The sequence below is a fragment of the Dipodomys spectabilis genome, unplaced genomic scaffold, assembly GCF_019054845.1.
Source record: "Dipodomys spectabilis isolate Male_0828 unplaced genomic scaffold, ASM1905484v1 ptg000178l, whole genome shotgun sequence".
NCBI lineage: Eukaryota > Metazoa > Chordata > Mammalia > Rodentia > Heteromyidae > Dipodomys > Dipodomys spectabilis.
The window spans coordinates 11,097,564-11,116,910 of record NW_024870855.1 but is presented as its reverse complement, the minus strand read 5'-3'; the positions used below and the strand labels follow the sequence as shown (position 1 = coordinate 11,116,910).

Here is a 19,347-nt window from a genome sequence, read left to right as displayed (position 1 = left end):
GGTGTGTTGTGTGTAGGGGTGTGTATATGTGTGGGGGGGGTGGGGGGGTGGTATGTGTGTGTATGTGTAGGGGTGTGGGGGGGGGGGGGCATGAACTCAGGGTCTCCTGCTCTCATTTGGTTTTTTTCACTCAAGGCTGGTGCTCCACCACTTGAGACACTCCTCCACGTGTGCCTTTTTGCTAGTTAGTTGGAGATCAGAGTCTCGTGGGTTTTTCTGCCCAGGCTTCCTTCAAATCATGAGCCTGAGATCTCAGCCTCTTGAGTAGATAGGATTATAGGTATAAGCCACCCGCACCAGATGTATAATTCTTTTTTTTATGTAATTTTTATTTTTTCTATTTTTATTTATTTACTTTTGGGGGGGCGGGTCCAGTCATGGGGCTTGAACTCTGGGCCTGGGCGCTGTCCCCTCAGCTCTTCGGCTCAAGGCTAGCGCTCTACCACTTGAGCCACAGAGCTACTTCCGGCTTTTTTCTTTTTGCTTATGTGGTGCTGAAGAATCGAACCCAGGGCCTCAGGCATGCAAGGCAAGCGCTCTACCACTGAGCCACCTTCCCAGCCCCAGATGTATAATTCTTATAATATTAATATAGTTGCACCATGGCACATTAAAACATATGTACCATGCAGAAAACAATGCTTTGTTTGAAATAAACAGTAAATATCTTCTGAGGCCCAGGCAATCAGTATATTCCTAGATTGTAAGTACTAACAAATTTTTAAATGCTCAAAGACAAGAGATTTGTCTCATTCTACTGAAAAACTACAATTTAAACTATTGCATATTTGTCTCCCATCCAAGTACTAACCAGGCCCGACCCTGCTTAGCTTCCGAGATCGGGCGCGTTCAGGGTGGTATGGCCGTAGACACTATTGCATATTTGTAAAGCACTTTAGAATCCACAAAGTCACTTTCACAATAATTCACCCACAGCTTTAATGAGGGTTGATTATCTTTTCTATGTACTGTGCTAGATGTCAGATGATGTGGAGAAAAAAAAAAGAACACTGCATCTTTGTCCTAAGGGAGCTTAAAATCCCATAGGTATAGGGGTTCATGCCTGTAATCCTAGCAACTCAGGAGGTTGAGATCTGAAGGCTCATGATTAGAGGCCAACCCTGGGGCAAAACATTTTGCTGGACTCCATCTCCAAATAACCAGCAAAAGCCAGGGCTGGAACCATGGCTCAAGTGGTAGAGTACCAGCTAGCACATGTGAAGTCCTCAGTTCAAACCCCAGTATTTATTCTGCAAAACAAAGAATCACATTTATAAAATTGAAAGTGAAAGGATTTTTTTTAAAAAGTAGTACATTTATAAAACTGTCAGTGAATGGCTTTGCAAATAGTTACAATTTTTCTGAAAATAACAGCAGGTAATATCTGATAGGGAAACTACTACTGGCACAAGTTCTTTTATAGCCATTCCTCTTTTTTGGGGGGTGGGCGGTCCAGTCGTGGGTCCTGAACTCTGGGCCTGGGCGCTGTCCCTCATCTCTTCAGCTCAAGGCTACCACTCTACCACTTGAGCCACAGCACCACTTCCGGGTTTTTTCTTTTTGCTTATGTGGTGCTGAGGAATCGAACCCAGGGCCTCAGGCATGCAAGGCAAGCGCTCTGCCACTGAGCCACCTTCCCAGCCCCTATAGCCATTCCTCTTAAATGTGAAGCACACCAAGCTTTATTGTGCTCTACAATAAATGAAAATACAGAGAGAAGATCTACCTAGTATAATAGTTATATATACTTTGTTCCCAAAAGGGATCTTGAAAATCTTCTTGATTATTTGTATTTCCAAAAGGTAAAGATGACTGGCTCAGAGTTAATGCAAATCCCTTAGTGTCTCAAGCTAGGTATGATGGTTGAGATTGAGAGGACTAGAGTTTCAGGCCAGCCTGGGCAAAACGTTCACAAGACCTATATCAACCAATAAAAAGCAGTACCATCCTATGCTCCTGTCATCCCAGTATGAAGGAAGCACAAATCGGAGGAATACCATCCAGGTTAGCAAGGAATAAACGTGAGGCCCTATTTGAAAATCAGGAGTAGAAATCTTTCTTCCTCCATGAAGAGGAAGTATAAGCAAGTAAGGATAGACTGTGCTTTAGAAATCCTACAATGAATGTGTGCCAATGTATGTCCAGATTACTAATTCAGGCCAAAATACAATTGCAATGGCAGAAAAGAATGTATTTTCTAACCCTTAAACATCTCTATTATCTACAAGTAAATGCATGCCTAATGGAGGGCAGATTTGCCAACATCTGTGTCACCAAGAAGGGAGCTTCTGTAGTAGCTGGTACCCCCATGATATTCCTGGCCTCGGAATCCAGCTGGGGATTCTAGCCACAAAGTGATATTGGCCCTCAGAGGCCATTTCTCCAATTATCAGGAAAAGATGTGTCCAGAGGCATTTAAAAATGAAACCTGACCTACGCTTCAACTCTTCAGCAATCATCTGCCTGCTTGAAAACAATACATGACCTTTAAGTCTTAAATTATGAAATAGTTTGTTGAAAGTGTAATGGATTTAGCTTTTATCTAATAATGTAAAGAAATGCAATCATCCTCTTGCAAAAAGCAGAGAAACAGGAAAAAAAGATGCTACTTCCATTGCTTACAAAGAAAACTACCAATAAAACCACTTAAAAATAACAAGAATATTAAAAAAAATACTAAGTTTAATTAACAAAACTTATTAGTGTCAATAATAAGGAGGTTCTCCTCACAATTCTATTGGAAACTTTGAGTGTTAACAGACATTAAAGACGGTCCTATCCGCGGCCTGCAGAGCCCTGTGCATGCTGGAAAAGAAGTTCTACCATTTGAGCTTTGCCTCCAGGCCATTTTCTTAAGTTTTTGTAAAGATAATAGATGCAATATGAAACTTGTGGAGTCAGGTTACATAAAGTAAATGGAGTTTCAGAACTCTTTTTTGGGAACTCTGACATTTCCATTCCATGATCCTTCAAATGCAAATGGAATGATCGGTCTCACTGCCTTCCGTGGCGGCGGCACTTGGGCTGTAGGCTCCTGTGGACTTCAGCAGTGAAACATGGCGTGGCTGTGCGCTGGGGGTCGCCCAACGCCCGCTGTCACTTTGCAGATAGCTGAAAAGCTACAGATTTTACTTTCACAATAAGACGATTTACATGATAAAAAAAAAAACACACACAATGCATTGGCTTGTTAAAAAAAAAAAATCTCTGAAACTTTTTAAATCAAAAGGGGACCAATTCTCCCCTGATGTTCCTCAGGCAGTCCATGGGAAGTCCCACGGGCCCTGAGATGCCCTGGTCAGTTGTTGTCATAAAGTCAAGGGCAGTTGAGTAGGATATAATGCTTTCACAGATGTACAGCCAGGGCAGGCCCTCGGGCCCCACACTGCCACCCACTTCCTTCTCTGGGCTTCCAGCTCCTCCTTCACATATGGCTACCTACACTTGCAACTTCATCTTCATCTGCCTGACAGATGCCTGACCAGCCCATGATGTACTCAGGGCAGCTACCAGCCAGCACCTAATTTGTTCACTCAGAACCCAGCACAAATCACAAGGGTGCCACCCCTTGTATGCACTGATCACACAAAGGAAGATGTAAAGTCCTAGAGACACTATGAATGACTGACTTTGTCACATGAGTGGAGGGTGTGGGTTTCTTTTACTGAATAGATCCAGGGGCTGGGAAGGTGGCTCAGTGGTAGAGTGCTTGCCTTGCATGCATGAGGCCCTGGGTTCAATTCCTCAGCACCACATAAGCAGAAAAAGCTGGAAGTGGCACTGCGGCTCAAGTGGTAGAGCACTAGCTTTGAGCTGAAGAGCTGAGGGACAGCGCCCAGGCCCAGAGTTCAGGCTCCACGACCAGCAAAAAAAAAAAAAAGTACTGAATAAATCCAAAGGAATTCTAGTTCTGGTCTTTCCTAACTGCAGAAAAATTACTGAGCCTCTCCTGGCCTGGGCCAATGGAGTCCCTATTACAACCAACCCTTTGAGCTTCAGCTGTCATGAAAGCAGTAAGTGAATCAACAAGTGTCTGATGGTGCTTGGCCCTTAGTGGGAACTTGAAAATAGACAGATGTGAAAGTAATATTGAGGGAGATGAGCCTAGCTCAGCAGGCCAGATATTACATGATTTTAGCTATCACATGATTTCACATATATGCAGACTCCACCTAAAACACTGCTACTACTACTACTACTACTACTTATTATTATTATTATTATTATTATTATTATGGGACATAGCCTAAAAAGTGGATTGAGGACAGGGGCTCAATGGAGATAGAAGGGAGAAGGGAGAAAGGAGAGTACTAGGAGATGAAGAGAATTGAAATGTATATAGAGTATATATAGTATCTATGTATATAGATACATATATATACATAATATAGCATATATGTGTATATACATATATACATACACTATGTAGAGTATATAAATAGTGTATATATATGTATGCCTATAGTATACAGAGTTTATACTTAGAATATATCGTATATATCTATATATATATAGATATATACATACACTATGTATGTATATAGAAAGAATATATAGTATATGTATATATATGCATGTATAAATATAGAATAATGAAACACATCCATTTAGTAAGAAGAGAAGGGACATTAAGGGAATATCCTGGGGGTGGTGAATTTGTTCAAAGTACACTGTACATATCTGCAGAATTATCACAATGAAACTCCCTGTAGTTTTAATATATGCTAATAAAAAGAGAGTAAAAGAAAATTCTAAGGGGCTGGGAAGGTGGCTCAGTGGTAGAGCGCTTGCCTTGCATGCATGAGGCCCTGGGTTCAATTCCTCAGCACCACATAAGCAAAAAGAAAAAGCTGGAAGTGGTGCTATGGCTCAAGTGGTAGAGCGCTAGCCTTGAGCTGAAGAGCTGAGGGACATCGCCCAGGCCCAGAGTTCAGGCCCCACAATCGGACCCCCCCCCCCAAAAAAAATTTTTTTTAAAGAAAATTCTAAATTAGAGTAAATCTTATGGATGACCACGAAATAATAAAAGTATCAGTGGTTGACTTGTGTGTTTAACTTACCAGAAAAATCTGAATTTTTGCTACAAATTGGTGGCTCATACCTGTCATTCTAGCCACTCCAGAGGCTGAGATCTGAGGATTAAGATTCAAATCCAGCCTGGGCAGAAAACTCTTGTGAAACCCTCATCTCCAATCAATCAGCAAAAAGCCAGAAGTGGAGGTATGGTTCTAGTGGTGGAGCACCAGCCTTGAGAAACAGCGCTAAGTAAGAGCTTGAGGCCTGAGTTCAAACCCCAGTATTGGCACAGTTTTTTTTTTTTTTTTAAAGAAAAAGAAAAGTTGAATTTTTAAATTCTGTCAAACAATAAGAGCATGGTTCTACATGTTACCGGAGGAGGAAAGGAAAGCAGAGAATTTTCTGGAGAAGAAACTTGGAGGCTGTAGACTGGGATAGGTTTGAATCAGGAAGTAGACCATTCACAATCTAAAGGAAATAAGATCACCCAACTCCCTGCTAGATGCCCTGGGGCTGGCACTCGGTCGTTCTTTCTATGTGGACATCCATTTGGCATTCTGGAATATCCACCTCTCCTTGGAAATATGTGTGCCTCCCATCACCTCCTTAGGCAGGAGCTGACCATGGACCAGCACTCACCAGCTGGTTCTGGTAGGCTGTGACAGCAGTGAACACCGTCTCTGGAAAGATGAATGTCCTGAACTCCTCAGACTTCAGGTTGAGCAGGGAGGCGGTATGGTCTTTCTTCTTTATGATATGCACCCGTGGCTGATACTTATGCATCGAGTTCAAAATTATCTACGGAGGAGAGATGGAAAGTAAGTCCTGCATTCTACTCATTCACAATGCTCTCAGGCTAAATCTGAGCATCCAAACTCATTTTGGCACCAGTGACTCAGGCCTGGAATACAAGTTACTCAAGAGGCTGAGATCTGAGGATTGCAGTTCAAAGCCAGCCTGGGTAGGAAGGTCTGTGAGACTCTTATTTCCAAATAACCACCAAAAAGCTAAAAGTGAAGTTTGTAGCTCAAGTGGTAGAGAGCTAGCCTTGAGCAAAACAGCACAGGGACAGTCTGTAGGCCGAGTTCAAACCCCTGGGCCACACAAAACATACAAACAAAATCCCTTCATTTTCAGGCCTAAAAGATTTCTGGGTCTGTGCTTTCCAGAGACTGGGGACTCACGTGGGAAGCCTTCCTCTAAAAAAGTGCCAGAGTGTCTAGCTGTGGGGAAGCATTCCCTAAGTAATGTGGCAGAATCCAGGCACTCTGTTGGTTGCATCTGCTAAGGCTATGACGGGGCCTCTTACATTCTTGGCTAACAAGGGTGTGTGGTGACGGTTTCTGCTGATTGCCTTGAACAGGTTCAATACTGGTGACTTCAGGATAACTGATAATGTGTTTTGTGTTTCTGCACAATTAACCAACCTTGGACCACAAATATTCCTTAAAGAATCATATATGGCTGGGAGCTGGGGCTCATGCCTATAATCCTAGCTACTCAGAAGGCTGAGATCTGAGGATTACATTTCAAAGTCAGCCCAGGTAAGAGAGTCCATGAGACTCGGCTCCAATGAATCACCAGAAAATGGGAAGTGAAGCTGTGGCTCAAAATGGTAGAGTGCTAGCCTTGAACAAAAGAGCTCAGAGACAGTACTTGGGACTGGAAGAAGAAGGAGGAGGAGGAGGAGGAGGAGGAGGAGGAGGAGGAGGAGGAGGAGGAGGAGGAGGAGGAGGAGGAGGAGGAGGAGGAGAAGGAGAGGAGGAGGAGGAGGAGGAGGAGGAGGAGGAGGAGGAGGAGGAGGAGAGGAGGAGGAGGAGGAGGAGGAGGAGGAGGAGAAGGAGAGAAGGAGGAGGAAGAGGAGGAGGAGGAGGAGGAGGAGGAGGAGGAGGAGAAGGAGAGGAGGAGGAGGAGGAGGAGGAGGAGGAGAGGAGGAGGAGGAGGAGGAGGGGGGGAGGAGGAGGAGGAGGAGGAGGAGGAGTAGGGGAGGAGAAGGAGGAGGGGAGGAGGAGGAGAGGAGGAGAAGGGGAAGAGGAGAAGGGGAGGAGGAGGAGGAATCACATTTGTAGTGAACATGTAAGTATTTTTCTTGTTCCCTAAATGATACAACATGACACCTATTTACATGGTGTTTATGTGGTATTAGGCACTGTGAGTGATCTAGAAATGACTTATAGGATACAGGGGGATGAATGCAAATAGGGTGCCACTTTATCTAAGAGACTTGATCACCCACTAAGAAGGCCTTAGAACCAAGACCCACAGGTCCACATGGAACAACAATATAACCAATCTTTCTGCCATTCCCACTAACCTCTGTGCTAACCTAGTTACTAGAACTGAACATGCCACCTTGTTATCATCTGATCTATTTGGCTCCAGGACCTACTCAATCATTTAAAGACATATCTAAAAATCTCTAAACCATTTTTCTTGGAGAAAGATTATGAAGTACTTCTCTGAGTTCCATAGAGCCAGTAAAAACTGAAACATAAGTAACTAGACTCTCACTTAATAAAAAAGGAAGAGAGAAAGTAGTTACACTGGAATATCTAAGCCATGGAAAGAAACTGAAAATACTCATATCCATTTGGCAATGGAGATAAAAAGAAAGGAAGAAGGGAAGGAAAGAAGGAGGGAGAGAGGAAGAAAAGGGAAGGAGAAAGGAGAGGAAATGAGGGAGGAAGAAAGTAAGAGAGGAAGGAAGGGAGGGAGAAAGGGATAGGTGGAGGAAGAGAAGGAGGAAGGGAGGGAAGAAGGAAGGGACTTTCCTCATCAAAAGCAATTCTGTGAATGTGCCTAAAATTTTCTTGTAGCATAAACTCTGAAACAGAATTCACAGGTAAATTTTGGTTGAATCACACCACAGATAACACCTTTAGAAAAGAATTTCAGCAAATGTTCAAGGGCCTTCATTAATGGCTGTTTGTTCTAATAACTATTGGTAAATGCTCAGAGTTTTGTCATTACTCTTTTTCTAACATTTTAATGAACACTTGAGTGATACAAAATCGAATTCACTTGGTTTTTACTTGCCAGGGATTGTCTATGTTTTGAAATTTGTAAAACTCTCCAGAAAGGGGTTGCATCCACAGAGTAAAGAGTGCTTTTGCAAAGGTGTTTGGATCAGCTCTCGCAGTAGCCTGCTGCATCTTTCACGACCATGTTCTGTAGAACACAATTAAGGACCCCCCCCCCCCCAGGAATCCTGGCTCACTTTCCCATCCAGATGATCCAAGATGCCACCAACAGAAATCAGATGGCAACACCAGCAGACTTCAGTAGGCTCCAAAAGGGCCTCACCTGCCTGGCACCAGAGGCTTACCTCTGAAATCCTAGCTACTTAGGAGGCTGAGATCTGAGGATCACAGTTCAAAACCAGCCCTGGCAGGAAAGTCCATGAGATGCCTGTCTCCAATAAACTACTGAGAAAAGCTGGATGTGGCATTGTGGCTCAAATGATAAGAGTGCCTGTCTTGAGCAAAAAGAAGCTCAGGGACAGAGCCCAAGCCCAGAGTTTAAGCCACAGGGAAAAAAGCCTGTGCAAGAAAGAGAGAGAAGAGGGGGAGGGAGGGAGGGAGGGAGGGAGGGAAGGAGGGAGGAAGGGAAGGGAAGGGAAGGGAAGGGAAGGGAAGGGAAGGGAAGGGAAGGGAAGGGAAGGGAAGGGAAGGGGAAGGAAGGGAGGGAGGGAGGAAGGGAGGGAGGGAGGAAGGGAGGGAGGGAGAAGGGAGGGAGGGAGGAAGGGAGGGAGGGAGGAAGGGAGGGAGGGAGGAAGGGAGGAAAGGAAAGAGGAAGGGAAGGAGGGAGGGGAAGGAAGGAGGAAAGGAAGGAGGGAAGGAAGGAGGGAGAGAGGAAAGAAGGAGGGAGGGTAGGAAGGGAAGGAAGGAAGGAGGGAAGGAGTGAGGGAGGGAAGGAAGAAAGAGGGAAGGAGGAAGGAAGGAAAGAAAGAAAGAAAAAGAAAGAAAGAAAGAAAGAAAGAAAGAAGGAAAGAAAGAAAGAAAGAAAGAAAGAAAGAAAGAAAGAAAGAAAGAAAGAAAGAAAGAAAGAAAGAAAGAAAGAAAGAAAGAAAGAAAGGAAGGAAGGAAGGAAGGAAGGAGGGGAAGGAGGGGAAGGAGGGGAAAGAAGGGAGGGAGGGAGGGAGGAAGGGAGGAAGGGAGGGAAAGGAAAGAGGGAGGGAAGGAAGGAGGAAAGGAAGGAGGGAAGGAAGGAGGGAGAGAGGGAAGGAAGGAGGGAGGATAGGAGGGAAGGAAGGAAAGAGGGAATGAGGGAAGGAAGAAAGGAAGGAAGGAAGGAAAAAAAAGAAAGAAAGAAAGAGTCTCACCCCTTGGCTGACTTAGCAGAGGTGACAAGGTTGGTGCAGACATGTTTGGAGGTCCTTGACCCTCACCTACTGTGGCATCCAGCACCTTGCCAAGGCCTTGCTGGCCGCAGCAGTTAGGGGTCCTTGAAGAACATGTGTGCCTTTTCAGGGAGTCAGAGATGCAAGGATAAAGTGGAGCATCAGGGAGATGGAAGGAGAGACGCCTGTGATGTGTGGGCCCAGTCAACCAGCAGACAGGCATGGTCCTAGCACTGTACTCACATGGCCATGCTGGTCCAGCTCATTGTTGGTGAGCTTCACCTTTTCAAAAGACACCATCTGTTTGAGTAGCTGCTCGCCAGTGAAGGGAGAGTCTGGGTGCACGTACAGCCTAGGGAAAATGGAAGAGAACTTTATTGAGATACTTTTTACGTGTGTGTGTGTGTGTGTGTGTGTGTGTGTGTGTGCACATGAGCGCACATTAGTACTGGGCTTGAACTCAGGGCCTTGAACTTTCACTTGCCTTTTTCACTCAAGGCTGGAGCTCTACCACTTGAGCCATACCTCCACTTCTTGCTTTTTGCTGGTTAATTGGCTATTAGAATAGTACAGATTTTTCTGCCTGGGCTGGCTCAGATCTCAGCCTCCTGAGTAAGTAGGATGACAGATGTGAGCCACCAGCATTCAACCAGAGAAACTATTGGAAAATCTAGCTTGAATCCTATGTTGTGGTGAATACCTATAGCACTTACAAGGCTAAAGCAGGAGTGTCAAGAGTTCAAGGCCAGGCTAGGCTACATAGCCAGACATTATTTAAATAAATGAATCTATTTCTTTGGGTTATAAAATGTTTTTTTTGATTGTGCAAGGGTGAATATGTTTTTTTTATTGTGAAAATACTGTACAGAGGTGTTACAATTACAATTCCCTTATTTGCAATATCTAGTATATGTCTGAGTCAAGCAGAAAAGGTCAGATAAGGTGATGTTAGGAAAATGAACCCTAAGATATGTATTCAAATGTTTTTTTTTCTTTCATGTGATTGTTTCTAACACATTTATAAGATTATTTCTTTGTTGCTACGTATGTCCCTCCCCCACAGTATAACCCCTGCTTTCACTGTATTTGATGTTGGTATAATTTGTGGAGGGGAAGGGGAAAAACTAATCGTTTAAATAGGGATCCAGGTGGACCCATTGCAACAATGAGATGTACAAGTCCTTATGTTGAAAAAGAACTTCACAACTTTGGTGTGGGGAGGGCGGGGGGGTGGGGGGGTGGACGGGAATGGATGGGAAGGGTAAACAAAGGAGGAGGCTACAATGCTTGATAAGAAATGTACTCATTACCTTGCCCATGTACTTGTAACCCCTCTGGGTTATAACATGTTTTGTTGTGAAGAACATACAACTTTATATAATTGCCCAATTTTATTTGCTCCGTGTATCTCATCTTTATTAATATAGCAATGCAAACATAACTCCCAAACATTTCATGTATTTTTTATGTACTTATAATCTAGAAAAAGGTAATTCTTACTATATTTTTCTATTCTCTGCTGAGAAAGTCATTTTTTAAGATAGGTTGTTTTTATCTAGTCAACTATAGATCTATATGATGAAATGCAAACGTTTTACTGTTGTAGGTATTTTTCAAAAAGTTTAAACAAGCTGGGGAGCTTTGAATTATTCAGTTAATCTATTTGTAAACAGCTTAAACATTGAAAAGAAGTTCTGCTGGGAGAAAAAAAAACTATCATTTATTGGTAAGTTGCTATGTGCATCATCCTACTTAAAAGTAAAATATAGGCCATTCGTTAGACCTGCTATCACCCCAAATCAGCTCCTATAAAACCCTATCTTCGTGTCTTCTTGACACAATCTTCTCAAAATCAGAGAAAGAAGATGAAATCCTTAGATTTTGTTGTTTGCAGTACAAAGGTTTGAACTTGATATCTATCTATGTCTTCAGCACTTTGTGCTTCAGTTATTTCTCAAACAGGGTGTCACATTTATACATGGACCAGCCCTATTTACACTTCCCATGGGATAACTGGTGTGAGCCACCACATTCAATAGTTGGTTAAGCTTTTGCCCAGGCTGGCCTTAAATCATGATCCTCTCACTCTCTGCCTCCTGTGTAGACAGATTTCAGGCATGAGACACAGGTGCATCTAAAATAATTATTTTTATAGAACAAATTTCCTTTTGCCTCTCCTTTCCCTTTCTCTCTTTCTTCCTTCCTTTCTCCTTTTCCCTCTTTTTCTTTTATGTTTTTGACCCTAAGACTGAACTCAAAACCTAGTACATACTAAGCACTCATTGCATGCCTGAGCTACATCCTGACAAATTTCTTCATCTAAGTAACAGTTTGTTTTGATGAAAATTTTAAAAATTTTAAGTAAACATTGATAATTTGGTTGGACAAAGTAAGAATAAAAAGTTCCAAGAACCTTTCCTTGCAAGTTCATATAAAGAACAGGACATGTGTCACCTCCTGTGACAGAATCCAGTATCCAGACTGAGGGTTGCAGGGCCCTCCAGGGGAAGCACAGCACTGCTGCCGGCACCACATTCTTCCTCTTCCCCCAAGGAACTTAAAGAACCCCAGGACTTTGCTTGTTTGTTTCATGGCTCTTAGCAAAGGCACTCAAAATTACTTTTTTCTGTTTTTGGTGGTGCTGGAGTTTGAACTCAGGGCCTGTAAGCCACATCCAGCGCTTTTTAACTTTTTTTCAGAGAGGGTCATGTTTTTTGCCTGGAGCTGGCCTCAGAGGACAATCTTAGCCACTCATTTGTGATACCCCCAAGCAGCTAGAGCAATGGGTGTGTGCTCCCATACCCTGCTGATTCATTGAGCTGGCTTTCTCAAACTTTCCACCCAAGCGGGCCTCAAAAGGAGATCCTCCCATTCTCCAGCTGAGATTAAAGGGATGAGCTACCAGTCCTGACCAAAAATGCTTTCTACTTAGGAGTGTTCTTGGATGGCCCTAATATGATAGCATTTCTCCAAAGCTCTAATTTTGCAAGTGTATTTTACTAATCAGAGTATTTTATTGATCACATTCCACCTCCCCCTAAAAAAGTCCCAAATTATTGAAAGTCCACATTTATTTATGTAACAAATGTGCCTTCTCCCTTCTTTAGTAATCACATTCACTGTATATAATCACATTAACACAAACTTTTTAAATATAAATTACTTGAAATAAAGTATCTTACATAAAAACATGAATAAAGCATTCTGAATTGACTCTCAAATAATATTGTCAAATTTTACTTCTTCTGATTAGAAATGGCTGACTGATGAACTTCAATCTGAGATAAAGTACTTCAAAGACAGGTCACCAATGCATAAATTCCCACTTCCTGAACTCTTCTTTCAGGGAGGTAGAAAATAGCAAACAAAATGTTGAATAATAATAGTACCTAGTAAGCATGAGGCCTTGAGTTCAATCCTCAGTATGATAAAAGTAATCATAATAAAGAAGTTTCTTGAATTATCTGGAATACTTCTATTCCATAATGCATGACACATTTTTATGCAATACTAATGTAAGCTGAACTAGGATAAAAGAAAAAATCACAGGAAGTGAGCCCCTTCTTTAGCAAGGCCTTCCCCCCCACAAACTTAAAATTCCAGCAATAGCTTAAACATGCTTCAGTTAAGATAGTGTATTGGTACAAGCTTTCTTTCTCTAACAAAACAGATTAGTAACATAAACAAGACATGTCATATTTCCAAAGTCCTGCTGGCCTGCACTATTTCCCCATACCTTCAGATAGGAAGAAAAATGTATGCTAAGTAAGAGCGATTAACTTCTTAGAAGAAAGACTGGGACTGGGGAAAAGAAATGGAAAAACAAAAGAGTGTTTGCTTGTGAAAATGGTTAGGAATCTACTAAAAAAAAAAACTTTTGTTCCCTTCCCTTCCCTTCCCTTTCCTTCTCTCCTTTCTCTTTCTCTCCATGCCCCTGCTCTTTCACTGAAAACAATATTGAAGTGGGACATTCAAACAAATTCTTAGCTCTGATTAAAAAAAAAAAAAAAACCTACCAAGCATAAAAAATTAGCTATTAAACTACTTAAAATCTGTGACTTCTTTTAGTGCAAAACAGCACCAGCTAATATTCTTTTTTTGTATTTAAGTATATAGTTTGATTTCTATGACCTGAGCTATAGCTATTCACAAATATATGGCCTTTTGGGGCAAAAGAAAAGCAATAATGGTTTATAACTTAATTTTTTTAAAGCCAGGTATACCTAGAAAAATATTAGCAGTGACTACTTAGAAAATAATATGTAATCTCTAATATATTAATTATGATTCATGTAAAAGAATACTAACTTCCTGAATTACTTCCATCCATTGAAATTGTGGATGAAAATAAAAGAGCTGGCTCTTTTTAATAAAATTCTCTGAGTACTTCAGTGATCAAAACAACCAAAATCTATCCAAATGTTTATTATGCCCAGATATAACCACACTGCTGTTAACAAACATTTACTCTAAGTGAACCCTCAAACTGAAACAAATCCTTTTTCTAGGTCAACTATTTCATCTGCAGGTTTATTTACTATCTTGAGGCTGTCAGAAATGTTATAGGGCTATCAAGTGGGTTACCTTTGTAAATAAATCTTCAAATTAAAATGCAACACCTCTGCAACGAACTCTAAACGGGATGGAAAATGTTTTCTCTATTTACAAACCGCCTTTCTTGGCGACCTAACTATAGGGGCTTTTTGGTTTTGTTTTGTTTTGTTGTTTTGTATTGTTTGTTTTTTTGCTTTTTGTAATGTGATCCTGAAATTTTCAGGCTTGAAACTCACACCAGACAGAGCCTGCTGGAAAACAAACAAACAAACAAACAAAAACAAACAAAAAAACAAAAAAGAAAAAGAAAACCAGACCCTGGGGAACATTCCCAGAGCCAGAGACTTCCCTCCAGGAGGGGGAACTTTGGCTCTGCAAACCTCCGGGGACACGCACCTGGCTGGCAGCGGAGGGTCGGCCTTGCCCGCCACCAGCCAGGAGGACCGGTGGTAGGCGTAGCGGTACCTCTTGTTGTCCACCGGAACCACGTCCATCAGAACGATGTATTTGGCCTCGGCGTCCACTCCCGCGAACGACACCCGGATCGTGGGGAACATTCTCCTGTCACAGAGGCGGAGCGCGGTGAGGACCCCTCCCCACGAGCCCCAAACCCCCATACCCCCCCTCCCCTTGCTTCCTGGACGGCTGGGGTGGACCCCAGACTTCCCTCACGCACCTAGAAGAAAGTCCCGCGATTTGGAATTTTTTTGCCCCACATCAGAAAGTCTGGCATTAGGTGGGGAGCACCCAGCGTTTTCTTTATCAAGCACTCTGTCTTTGGGGGGACCCAGAGTCACCCCAGATGGCCCAGAGTGGAGCCGACCTCCCCCCCTCCCCCCCCCCCCCCGATTCCCGGCCTGGGTTTCCGAGACGGTGTGGGTGTCCCAGCGTTGTTTCCTGGCCAGTCTGTCGGTCTGTCCGCTCACCAGTCATCAGTGCACCCCAGCGGCTTCCTGCTTGCAGGGACCTCTGCCCGGATTCCAGCTTTGGCGCCCTGGAGACCCCCCGCCCAGCCCCTTTCTTTCTTGGGGTCTCCTCTTAGCAGCTTCATCGGTGGCCCAGCATTGAATTTTAGTGGTTAAAAAAAAAAAAAGTAACCAAACTCCTGCCGCTCACTCAAGCGCCCTGACAAGCACCAGGGGGGCTTGGCCAAGTGCCTGCCGTGGGGCACCTGGGTCACCAGCCTCCATGCCGGCCAGCAGGGTGGGCTGCGGCCAGCCAGACCCTGCAACCCGGACTCCAGCGCGGCAGCAATTTCGGAAGGCGCAGCCCGGATTAAAGGAAGCTGCGCGCCGGCTTCGGGACCAAGCGTCGGCCGCCCCGCTCTCCCCGCCCGCCCGCCCGGGCCCAGCTACCTGCCCGACTTGGTGATGATCATCTCTGTACCCAGCTCATGGAACTTGTCCCACAGCTCCTTGGTCTCCAGGCTGCAAGCGATCTTGGCCATTTCCTCGCTGGGGATGACGGGCGTGGTAGGGATCAAGGGCTCCGTGCAGGGCGATGAAGAGGGGGCGCCGGCGCCCCCGAACTCCGCCTCCAGGCCCGGAATCTCGCCCAGGGGCTGGGCGCAGGGCGACTTCTCCACGAATTGCTCTGCAGGTAGAGAACGGAGAACGACCCGTCACCATCTAACCAGGACAGTCCCCGGGGAAAGAAAATGGCACACGGAGATGGGCTTGGAGGACTGAGCTGTGAAATTCCACCACAGACGACCTGAGCAGTGGGCCTCCGCACAACGTGTACCTGGCTTCTCCTCCGTGGCCATGACTCCTGTTCCCAGCATTACTGAAACACACTTGTGGAGGAGAAATACCCCAAGTGAAGAAACTGAAAGGTGACGATTGGAAAGAGAAAAGGCAAATCTTCCAATGAGTTCTTTTTTAATCTCAAATTAGATATGTGCAGTTTGGAGGACAGGCGCCTACTAGTGCTGCCTCTGACACCAGGAGACTTTGCTCAAACCTGAGCCTAAGAGCTCAGTCAATACTTTCCTTATTTTCAGAGGCAACCCCTCCATAAGTGAAAAAGAAAGGAGGTTGGTGGAGTGGAGATATGGGTTCTTCATCATCATCATCATCATCATCAATCAATCAATCAATCAATCAATCAGTCTCATCACTGGCTCACTCCAGTGCCTGCCTCTCCATTTTCTGGGCTTTCAGATGAAAAAGTTGGATTTGAATCATCTTACACTCTCCTTCAACCAATAGGGACCCAGCACTTGGAACCATTTTATTCTCGGAAATAGGCAATGTATGCAGGTTTTTTTGCTTTTTGTTTTTCACCCAGAAAGGTTCTGGATGTAAGGAAAGCAGCTCTGGTCCCAAGCTAGAAGGGAAGTGAAGTGGGAAGGATATTTTACCATCCAACAGCAATTGGAATAGCACTCACTGCCTGAGAACCAAGACGCCTGCTCTCTGCCAACCAGGGGAACTTTTCTAAGTGTCCCTGTCAAAAGAAACTGCTGGAATCTACCCTGTAAAGTTATCTCCAAAGCAACTTTGTTTCTAAGTGTCTAGAAGGAAAATGAGATAAAACTTTATCACCAGTGTATAGATCTATGTTGGCATCTGTGACTCACTTGTATTTCACATGTTTTCTTATTTCTCACCCTTCTGGTGTGGGGCAAACACATCAGAAATAGTGAAGTTTTACCTTTTCTTCCCAGACAATGACAATCTCACTCATGGAAACATGTTGAGTTAAAAATAATCAAATCAATTGTCATGTTGATTGGTTCAAAACCAAAGAAAAGGGACCAGACCAATCTAGCAGTAAAATCTTATTTTCAGGTAATAATTCTGGAGACATATACACACGGTGTCTTTGTAAGGATTTAGCAAGTAACTGTAACATATTTCTTATTTTCCAACAATGAACAAATTCCCTAAGTCCCAGAGTAGCCAGAGCACGGGGCTGAAAAGAAAATGAAATAGAAATGGCCCAATGGTTCTTTTTTAAAGACTTAACTGTTAGCTTCCTTTTGGGGAACGTGTTGAAGTGGATGAGCACTGAACCACCTACCTTTAGTTACAGTTTGCATTCATAAAGGTACCAGGAAGTTGAGGTGTTCCTCCTGCTGGGATCCTCTTAGGAACTAGCCAGTCAGTCAAGGGACAAGGACAGTTTGGCTCATATCTGTAACCCTAGCTACTTAGGAGACTGGTATCTGAGGATCGCAGTTCAAAGCCTGCCTGGACGGAAAAGGCCAAGTGACTCTTATCTCCAATTAAGCACCAAAAAGCTGGAAATGGAGCCATGGTTTAAGTGGTAGAGCAGCATTAGCCTTGAGCAAAAAAGCTCAGGGACAGTATCCAGGGCCTGAGTTCAAGCCCCAGGATTGACACAAACAAACAACCCCAGGGGGAGGATGCTCCTTTTTCCCTCACGACTGTGGAGTAGGGAAGGAGAGGGTAGAGGGGCCTCTGAGAGCTGGGAACGGCTTCACAGTTACAAGTTTAAGAATTTACATGGAAGGTTCATTTCCTCAGGAAAATCAAAAAGAAGTATGGAAAGGCCAGTGGCCACAGCTGACAGGCTTCCCAACCCCTTGCCATGCATCTGTTGGGAATTTTAACCTGAAATCCTCTTTCCCTACTCCGTACCAAAATGAGATGGGAGTCTTTAAAAGGAATTCAAAGCCCCTAAACAGAAACTAACAATGTTGGGAAGTCACAGAAATACAACTTTGAAATGAGTATTTGATGTTGTGATTTTTTTCCCCCCTAAACCATCTCACGTTGAAGACTTGCTCTCCTTCCATTGGCAGGGTTTGATTTAGACAGAAGGAAGGTGGGAAGAATGAAAAAGGAAGAAGCCCTGGAGGACAGACTTCTTGATGTCCAGTTTTCTATAGATGGTCAAGATTCCATTTCCTTGGTCCATGTTGCTTCCAGATTTTAGTTCTCATTTATCTCTGCCCAAATTTCTTATTTTTCATTATATTTTCTCTTTCCTATTACTATTATTTTGGATATAACAGATTAAAGAGTTGGGAAGGAAAGAGAAAAATTAGGGAAGGTTATACAGAAGAATCAATCCCCTTAAGTTTGCTATTTGATTACTGTATGTTTGGGGGTGGGGAGGAATGATCAGGAAGTGTAATATTATTTTTCTTTTTCCCAAAAAAGTAGGTGGTGAGAACAATTCCTTCCCCTTCAATCGCAAAGGGATTTTTACACACCCACTCCCCCTACCCCCCCCCACACCAGCATTTTCCTCCCCATACCGTTCACTCGTGCAGAGAAAAGCGTACGCCCATACTCCCTTTCCTCTGCGCAAAGCAGAGCAAAAAAATAGTTTTGCAAGTTGAGGATTTTAAGAAAAGGTTACTAGTCAATATTTCTGCCAAGCTCAACTGAAGACGACCACGATTATGAAATAAATGTAAGCGCCTTCAAGGACGTGATTCGTGAGCGGAGCACCTGGCTTTGCGATGGTGCTGTAGAGTCTATTCGACAGCAAAGAAACAAAAATAAGCCGTGTTTTTTCTTTTTATTTTTTGGTGTGCACTAGCTTGACATTCGAAAGGAGTACGAAACTTTTACATGCACCGAAAATCTCGCTTTGCTACTTATCTTTGATTTTTTTTTTTAATGCCAGCAAATCACACATGCCCACAGATAACAAGAAGGGAGAGCGAACCAGCCCGGCGCGGCCCCGCGGAGACTCGGCGCGGCCCAGGGGACAGGACCACCGCCCCCATCGGGGGAACTGACGCCGGCACTTCTGCACGTCCTCCCTCTGCCCCCGGCCTTGGCGGCCAGCACGGCGGGGAGCAGGGACTTACCCAGCGGTTTGATGGTGCTCTCCGCCGCCTCCTTCTCCTTGGAGCCGCCGCTGGACATGAGCGCGGCGATGGAGAACGCGTTGGCCCTGGAGGAGAGCTGGGGCTTGGGCGACGCCGTGAGCTCCATGGCCCCGAGCGCGCGGTGCTGATCGGACACCGGGCCTGCGGGCCTGCAGGCCCGCGTCCGTGCTCCCCACGGGAGACCCCGGCCCGCGACGCCGAGCGAGCGCACGGGCGCAGGCACTGCAGGTCCGACGGCCCGAACCCCGAGCAGGCCTCCCCTCCCCGGCCTCACTAGGAGCCTACGAGGAAAGAACTGGGCGCAGAGGGTGATGGCCGAAGAAGGTGCGTGGGCACTGTGCGCGCCACGGGGCCCGCGGCCGCCCGCAGCGGGGACGGGCACCAGCTGCGCCCCGCCAGGGCCCGCCGCGCCCCGGGTTCTTACTCCTCCACCTCCTCCGCTTGGCACCAGCTGCCCGGGCTGTCCCGGGAGCGACCTGCCTAATCGCACCCGGGCCCGACCGCGGCGTGCGGAGCGGGCGAAGCGCGACGGTCACTGAGCCAGGCCACCGCGGCCCGCGTCTTAATTCGCCGGCGGCGGCGGCTCGCAGCCACTCAGCGCCGTCCTACGTCACCGCTTCCGGGCTGC

General features: G+C 44.8%; 1 protein-coding gene across 2 annotated transcripts in view; it reads right to left on the bottom strand.

Annotated features, from left to right (window-relative positions):
• Positions 1-18,857, bottom strand: part of Tbx20 (T-box transcription factor 20) — a 40,535-nt gene extending 21,678 nt beyond the window's left edge. Inside the window, exons 1-5 of one of the 2 annotated variants that reach the window (XM_042695119.1) lie at positions 18,699-18,857; positions 15,265-15,502; positions 14,306-14,470; positions 9,599-9,707; positions 5,656-5,814 (exon numbers count right to left, since the gene is read on the bottom strand). In XM_042695119.1, coding sequence (XP_042551053.1) covers positions 5,656-5,814; positions 9,599-9,707; positions 14,306-14,470; positions 15,265-15,502; positions 18,699-18,825 — 798 coding nt within the window. In that variant the 5' untranslated portion in view covers positions 18,826-18,857. The remainder of the gene's footprint in view (positions 1-5,655; positions 5,815-9,598; positions 9,708-14,305; positions 14,471-15,264; positions 15,503-18,698) is intronic. The other variant, XM_042695120.1, reaches the window with a different exon arrangement.
• Positions 18,858-19,347: the final 490 nt, after the last annotated feature.